Genomic DNA, 7,992 nt, shown 5'->3' with positions numbered 1-7,992 from the left:
GGGGAGAAGAGAGAGAGGGAGTGGGGGGGAGAAGAGAGAGAAGGAGATCAGAGAGAGAGAGAAAGAAGGGGATCAAAGGAAGAGAGAGAGGGATCAGAGGATAGGGAGAGAGCGAGAGAGAGATAAGGGGATCAGGGAGAGAGAGAGAGAGAGAGAGAGAGAAAGAGGCAGAGAGGGAGAGAGAAGGGGATCAGAGGGGAAGAGAGAGAGAGAGAGAGAGAGAGAAGGGGATCAGAGGGAGAGTGGGAGAGAAGGGGCTCAGAGGGAGAAAGGGAGAGAGAGAGAGAGAGAGAGAGAAGGGGCTCAGGGGGGTGGGGAAGAGAGAGAGCGAAGGGGATCAGAGGGAGAGGAGAGAGAGAGAGAGAGAAGGGGATCAGAGGGGGCAAGAGAGAGAGAGAGAAGGGGATCAGAGGGAGAGAGAGAAAGAGAAGGGGATCAGAGGGCAAGAGAGAAGGGGATCTGAGGGGCAGAAAGAGAAGGCGATGAATCAGAAGGAGAGATGGGGATCGGAGGGAGCGAGGAGAAGTCAGAGAGTATCAAAGGGAGAGGGAATCGGAGGCAAAGAGGGTGGGGGATTGGAGGGAAAGAGGGTTTGGGGGGAGGTGGAGAGGGGATGAGCGAGAGGAGGGCAGGAACTTGGTTAGGGTTGGCTGGGGAATGTAGAGTGTGGAAAGTAGTGAGGATGGCAGAAGAACGTGATCGAGGTATAAAGGAGAGGTTGAGTGAGAACGTGATCCAGATGGTAAGATTGGACGAAATCCAGAAGTCACAACACTCACTATTCAGTCAGAATGGCTTGAATTGCACTATGCAAAGTCACTGATTACATGGGCAGGGAGGATCTAATTACACACTCCAGAAAAACTGTTGAATGTGTCTTCTCCTCCAAGGGGACCAATCAGCAATCAGGACTCATGATCAAGTGGGCCCAATCAGAGCTTTTGGTATTCCAAATTAACACATCCTTTAAAAAAAAAATTACTCCTCATCTCTTTTACTAATGACCATAAATCTGTGTTTTCTGGTTACGACCCTTCTGCCAGTGAAAACAGTTTTTGCTTATTCACTTTTCATATACATTACTTAAGACTAAACCACCTATACCAGTCTAGACAAATCCAAAATTTCACCTTTCCTCTTGACAATCACTCTGCTTCTCTACAGTACAAAATAAAGGCTGCATCTATTTGTACTAACTGAAATGCAGCCGTTTCTCTGATTGGCTCTCCATTTTCACATGACCTATTGCTGATTGGACCCCTTGGAGGATAAACTACACCCTGAAGTTGCTCTGGAATGTGTAACTGGAACCATCCATCCCAAGTTCTGAGTGACTTTCCAATCTGTAATTCGATCCATTTTGACTTCAGAAGCCACAAAGGATAGATTTCCCCAAAAGCCAAGTTCCAGCCGAAGTCCATCACCCCAGTGCAAGTGCATCCCTCCCCCAGCTGAAGTCCCTTATCCCAGCACATGTGCTGCCTCCCCCAGCCGAAGTCCCTTACCGAGGGTCCTAGCTATGCTTGCTTTTTCGTGGGATATGTGGAACATTCTTTGTTCCAGTCCTACTCGGGTCCCCTCCCTCACCTCTTTTTCTGGTACATTGATAACTGTATCAGTGCCGTTTCCTGCTCTCGCGCTGAACTTGAAAATTTCATTCATTTTGCATCTAATTTTCACCCTTCCCTCATCTTCACATGATCCATCGCCGACTCTTCCCTTCCCTTCCTCGTCTTCTCCGTCTCCATCTCTGGGGATAGGCTTTCGACCAGTATCCACTATAAGACCACTGACTCCCACAGCTACCTGGACTACATCTCCTCCCTCCCCACATCCTGTAAAGACTCCATTCCATTCTCCCAGTTTCTCCGTCGCATTTGCTCTGACGATGCCACCTTTCACACTTGTGCCTCTGACATATCTTCCTTTTTCCTCAACAGAGGATTCCCCTCCGCCATGGTTAACATGGCCCTCGACCGCATCTGTTCTATTTCCCACACCTCTGCTCTCACCCCTTCCCCTCCCTCTCAGAACCATGACAGGGTTCCCCTTGTCCTCATCTTTCACCCCACCAACCTCCAAGTTCAACGGATTTCGGCCACCGCCAGCGCAATCCCACCATCAATCACATCTTCCCCTCCCCTTCCCACTCAGCATTCCGAAGGGACCGCTCCCTCCGCGACATCCTGGTCAATTCCACAGTCACCCCAGCATCCCCTTCTTTCCCACGGCACCTTTCCGTGCAAGCCAAAGAGATGCAACACCTGCCCTTTTACCTCCTCCCTTCCCATTAACCAGGTCACCAAATACTCCTTCCAGGTGGAACAGCGATTTATTAGTCACCGAAGTCAAATTCGTCCCACCGATTGGACACTTGTCATTTCTGTCCTTGGGGATTGGTAGGGTATCTGCACAAAGGTGGCTGATCGAGACTTGGTCGGTTTTCCAAAGTCACGTCTTGAGCCTCCAGGTCTCTAGTACTTCTTTCAATTTAGTATACTGTATTCGCTGCTCACGATGTACTCTCCTCTACATTGGGGAGACCAAGCATAGATTGAGTGACCGCTTTGCGGAGCACCTCCATTCAGTCCGCAAGTATGACCCTGAGCTTCCGGTCGCCTGTCATTTTAATTCTTCACTCCATTCCCACTCTGACCTTGGTCTCCTACACTGTTCCAACGAAGCTCGAGGAACAGCACCTCATTTTCGTTTAGGCACTTTACAGCCTTCTGGACTCAACATTAAGTTCAAAAATTTCAGAGCGTAACCGCTGCCAATCTTTGGCTCCCCCCCTCTTTCTTTCTTCTTTTCTCCTCGTCTCTAATGGCAGTTGGTCGTTATCCCACCATTAACATCCTATCTTGATTAATGTTTTTCTAGTTCCTGACATTATCATTTGAAGTTTGGCCATCATCCCTTTTGCCTCTCTAATCTCTCCTGTCTTCCAACCTATCACAGAACTTCTCTGTTGTTCTTTCTTCCCCTCCCCCTTTCAGTGCTCGTTAAGAATCTGTTCCTTCTGAACTCTCTCCACTTCTGACGAAGGGTCATCGACCTGAAACGTTAACTCTGCTTCCTCTCCACAGATGCTGCCTGACCTGCTGAGATTTCCAGCATTTTCTGTTTTTATCCCCTACCCCTCCCATAGATGAGGCATTGTGTGCGGATTGTTAACAGGTCTATTGGGTATGAAGTGAATAGTGACAGTGTCGTGACTTCTGGGTATCATCTACTCTAACGATGTCCCTTATAACAGACGCACCGAGCTTGCACGCACCAAGGGGTTGGAAGAACGTGATCCATCTTCTCTGAGTTCCCTCTCTGCCCTCCGATCCCCCACCCCAGGCTCTCTCTCTCTCCCCCCAACGCAGGCGCGCTCTCGCTCTCTCTCTCTCTCCCACCCCAGGCTCTCGCTCTCTCTCCCCCCCCCCTACCCCAGGCTCTCTCTCCCCTCTCCCACGCACCCCACCGCCCAGGCTCTCGCTCTCTCTCTCTCTCTCCCCCCCCACCCCAGGCTCTCTCTCTCCCGCCCTCCCCCCAGGCTCTCTCTCTCCCGCCCTCCCCCCAGGCTCTCTCTCCCCCGCCCCACCCCAGGCTCTCTCTCCCCTCTCCCACCCACCCCACCCCACCACCCAGGCTCTCGCTCTCTCTCTCTCTCTCTCCCCTCTCCCACCCCCCAGGCTCTCTCTCTCCCCTCCCACCCCCCCAAGGCTCTCTCTCTCCCCTCCCACCCCCCCAAGGCTCTCTCTCTCCCCTCCCACCCCCCCAAGGCTCTCTCTCTCTCCCCTCCCACCCCCCCCCAGGCTCTCTCTCTCCCCCACCCCAGGCGCTCTCTCACACTCTCCCCCCACCCCAGGCTCTCACACTCTCTCTCTCTCTCTCTCTCTCCCCCCACCCCAGGCTCTCACTCTCTCTCTCTGGTGGGGGAGCTCGGGGCCCGGCTGCTGCTGGATGGATTGGAGGTAACGTGGTGTTGGACGCATGCGCAGAAAATTAGTGGGAATTGCGCAGTCGGTGACATTTGTCTCTCTTCTGCAGACGCCTGCGCAGAAGGGAGACTTAGTACAAATAGCTACTCCGTTAAAGACATTCGAAGCACGTCGTACCTAAATCAGCCAATTGCCAGCGGACAGTCCGGTGACATAACTCAAGGATGGTCAGTCACGTGGTTAAAGGCGGCAGACGTCATTCGGCGGCGCGCACCCAGGTCCGCTCTAATTTAAGCTCTTGTTCGAGACAAAGGATTTGGACCTCACTGTGGTCGGTAGTCAAGGAGCGTCTGTCTGTCGCTAGCGGGTTGTGGGAGACAAACGATTTGTTTTGAAGGATGTCTGGACGAGGCAAAGGCGGCAAGGGCCTGGGTAAAGGAGGAGCAAAGCGCCACCGGAAAGTGCTGCGCGACAACATTCAGGGCATCACTAAGCCGGCTATTCGCCGACTGGCTCGGCGAGGCGGCGTCAAGCGAATCTCCGGCTTGATCTACGAGGAGACCCGCGGGGTTTTGAAAGTGTTCCTGGAGAACGTGATTCGCGACGCGGTCACTTACACCGAACACGCTAAGAGGAAGACGGTGACCGCCATGGATGTGGTCTACGCCTTAAAACGGCAGGGCCGCACTCTGTATGGGTTCGGTGGTTAAAGGGCGGTTTATCATTCGAGACGGACTTTATTAAACATTGTTTTTTTTAAAGGGAGTGGCTTTGCTTTAGTAACGCGCGCTGGCTTGTGCTCGAGCGGCTTTGAGTCCGTCTTCGGTGGTTGTTTCTGATTGGCTGGCTTTGAAAATCGTCCAATAGGAACCCAAACGCTAATCTATGCTTGATTGGCTGGCTCTGTCTGTAGTTTGAAAATTGCCCAATAGGTATCTGCACGGTGTTCGATCCTTAATTTGCATATCGGCGTTTATAAATACCAGCTGTCTGCGCCACCTTCGCTGTTGCGACCTCGGCTTTTCGACAGCGGGATGGCAGAAGCCGAGTTGCCCTCCCGAAAGGGGGTAGAATAAAAGCGGCAGCCCTGATCCGGCGAAAGTGTTTGAAGCCGGTGCACCCGGCACTGGCATCTCTTCCCAAAGCTCATTACAACAACCCCTTGGACCATGTGCTTCTCGGGAGGTCCAAACCTGCCGCATCAGGAGGCTGATCTACCGGTGCTTGCAGCAGGAAGGCTGCACTACATTAACACCAGGACTTGGTTTGATAACTGATGCCTGCCTGTCCCGGTGTTGGCACTTTCTACTGTTCTCTGAAATCATCGGACTTTGATTCCTGTATGCTTGATTCCTTGATTTTTGTAACGTGCGAGGCAATTTTCCCTTTTTTTTAAAGTAGCTATTGTGTAAATTGGAACGCGTCTTCGCTGTTTTTGCGACTTTGTTGCTTGCTCTTACTGCAATAAACCATTGAGTTTGAATAAAGCCGTATCCCTGGGTCTTTAATAGGCTGTTTGGTGTGGCCCTCCCTTATCTGATTCATTTTATAATCCAGGAAGAGTAACTCGTGTTCTTAAACCTGCATTTTTTGCGCTTTTGATTTCGTTTCGTTCGGAAGTATTCTAGTACAAGCATCTCTTCCGGGATAATTTAACGTGATCAGTGTACCTGCCGCATGGTGCTCTGCAATTAAGGCATTTTCACCCGAACAGGTTGTTGCCTGCAGCACTGGTTTTCAAAAAGATGAAACTTTGGTTGGCGATTTATATAGATTCTGTTCAATTGGTTCTCATAACATTGATGGATAATTATGTAATTGAAATCAGTTTAATTAATTTTATAATTACGTGCTGTGCCTGCATATGCACAAGGACCGTTAGTTCCCTCTCTATTGCAGCACTTTGTAATTTCTCTCCATTTAAATAATTTGCTTTATCTGTCTCCATCTGCCAAATGTTTGCCCACTGACTAAGCCTGTCTATAATCCCTTTGCAGATTTGTTGTGTTCTCACAACTTGCTTTCCACCCATCTTTGTATCATCAGCAAACTTGGCTACATTACACTGTCCCTTCAACCAAGTAATTAATATAGATTGTAAATAGTTGAGGCTCCAGCACAGATCCCTGGGGCACCACACTAGTTACTGTTTACTAACCAGAAAAGGACCTATTTATCTCATGTTTTCTGCTAGCCAATCTACGCTAATATAATTACCCCCAACCCTGTGGGCTTTTATCTCATGTGGCACCTTTTTTTATTGAATGCCTTCTGGAAATCCAAATACACCACATCCACTGGTTTCCCCCCCCCCTTATCCACCCTGCTCATTACATCCTCAAAGAACTCCAGCAAATTTATCAAATTTCCCCTTCATAAAACTGTGCTGACTCTGCTTGCCGATATTATGCTTTTCCACATGTCCCACTACTGCTTCCTTAATGGACTGCAGCAATTTTCCAATGACATGTTAAACTAACTGGGCTATAGTTTGCTTTCTGTCTTTTTTTAAATAGGGGTGTTACATTTGCAGTTTTCCAAGGAGCTGGGACCTCCCTGGAATTTTGGTAGATTGAGGGGAGATCTTTTATTGGGTGTATAAAATTATTAGGGGCCTAGATAGACTGGATAGGAAGGACCTATTCCCCTTAGCAGATAGGTCAACAACCAGGGGGCATTGATTTTAAAGTGGTGAGATTTGAGGGGAATTTCGTTCAGTGGTGGGGGCAGAAACCCTTGCCACATTTTAAAGTATTAGATAAGCACTTGAAGTTCTGTAACCTACAAGGCTATGGACCAAGAGCTGGAAAATGGGATTAGGCTGGATAGCTCTGTTGGTTGGTGCAGCAAAATGGCCTCCTACCATGCTGTAAATGTGATTTTAATGTAATACATCACCAAGGTGTTTCACAAGTTAAATTTGAGAGCCACATAAGGAAAAAAAATGGCAGATGACCAAATGCTTGGTCAAAGTTTTAGGCAGGGAATTGCAGTGCTTGGGGCCTAGGCAACGGAAGGCATAACCATCAACAGATGAGCGATTTTATAATCTGGGATGCTCTAGGACAGAATTAGAGAAACGCAGATACCTTAATGGGGCTGGGAGGGATTTGAAAAGAGAATTTTGATTGAAGCGTTAATTAACTGGGAGTCAATGTAAGTCAGCCAGCAGAAGGGTTATGGGTGAATGGGACATGTTGCAAGTTAAGACACAGGCAGTCCTTGTTGAGAATGTCCCATCTTCACAGGACATCCTCCATTGTGTTATGTAGCACTACCACTGCTAATTGGGATAGATAGCACCTCCACCACCTAGAAAGACAAGGGCAGCAGGCGCATGGGAGCACCACCTCCAAGTTTCCCTCTTAAGTCGCACACCATCCTGCTTGGACATGTACCATTCATTGTTGCTGGGCAAAATCCTGTAACTCCCTCCCCAAGAACACTGGCGGTACCTTCACCACACGGACTGCAGTGGTTTAAGAAAGTGGCTCAATCCCACCTTCAAGGGCAACACAATCCTGGCCATACCAGTGATCCCCACAATTAATAAATATAAAAAAAATCAAGTACACCACAGCCATTATAGCCTCTGACTACAATTGTCAATGATTAGTGATTTCCTGTATATTTTCTATAGCCTTTTTAAAAAAAAGTCACCTTGAAATGCAACGGACCCAAAATAAACATTTAATAGCCCACAAATATGGCAATTGGAATACTGAGGTATCTAATTGAAGATTAGATAGTGGTATTACTAGATTAGTAATCGAGGCCTGGAGTAATCTGGAGACGTGAGTTCAAATTCCATCATGGCAGCTGGGGGAATTTCAATTCTGGAATTTTAAAAAAACTTAAATTTAAGGTGGAGGTACAGATTTCTGAAGGATAAGGGAGTCAAGGATTATGGGGAGGAGGCAGGGAATTGGAGTTGAGGCCAGATCTTACTGAATGGTGGAGCAGGCTTGAGGGCCAGAAGGCCTACTCCTGCTCCTATTTCTTATGCAGTTATGTTTACTAACAGTAACCAGAGGACACTGATTTTAAAACAATTGGCAAAATA

The 7,992-nt window shown here is 48.6% G+C and overlaps 1 protein-coding gene across 1 annotated transcript; it reads left to right on the top strand.

Moving 5' to 3' along the window:
* The first annotated feature begins 4,152 nt into the window (after nt 1-4,152).
* Nucleotides 4,153-5,416, top strand: LOC139242073 (histone H4). Its single transcript, XM_070870220.1, has one exon. It carries the CDS (start codon nt 4,328-4,330, stop codon nt 4,637-4,639), a length of 312 nt encoding a protein of 103 aa, XP_070726321.1. The 5' UTR covers nt 4,153-4,327; the 3' UTR covers nt 4,640-5,416.
* The last annotated feature ends 2,576 nt before the right edge of the window (nt 5,417-7,992 follow it).

The sequence above is a fragment of the Pristiophorus japonicus genome, unplaced genomic scaffold (assembly GCF_044704955.1).
Source record: "Pristiophorus japonicus isolate sPriJap1 unplaced genomic scaffold, sPriJap1.hap1 HAP1_SCAFFOLD_1194, whole genome shotgun sequence".
Lineage (NCBI taxonomy): Eukaryota > Metazoa > Chordata > Chondrichthyes > Pristiophoridae > Pristiophorus > Pristiophorus japonicus.
Note: the sequence above shows the minus strand (reverse complement) of the source record. Positions and strands in the feature narration are given on the sequence as shown.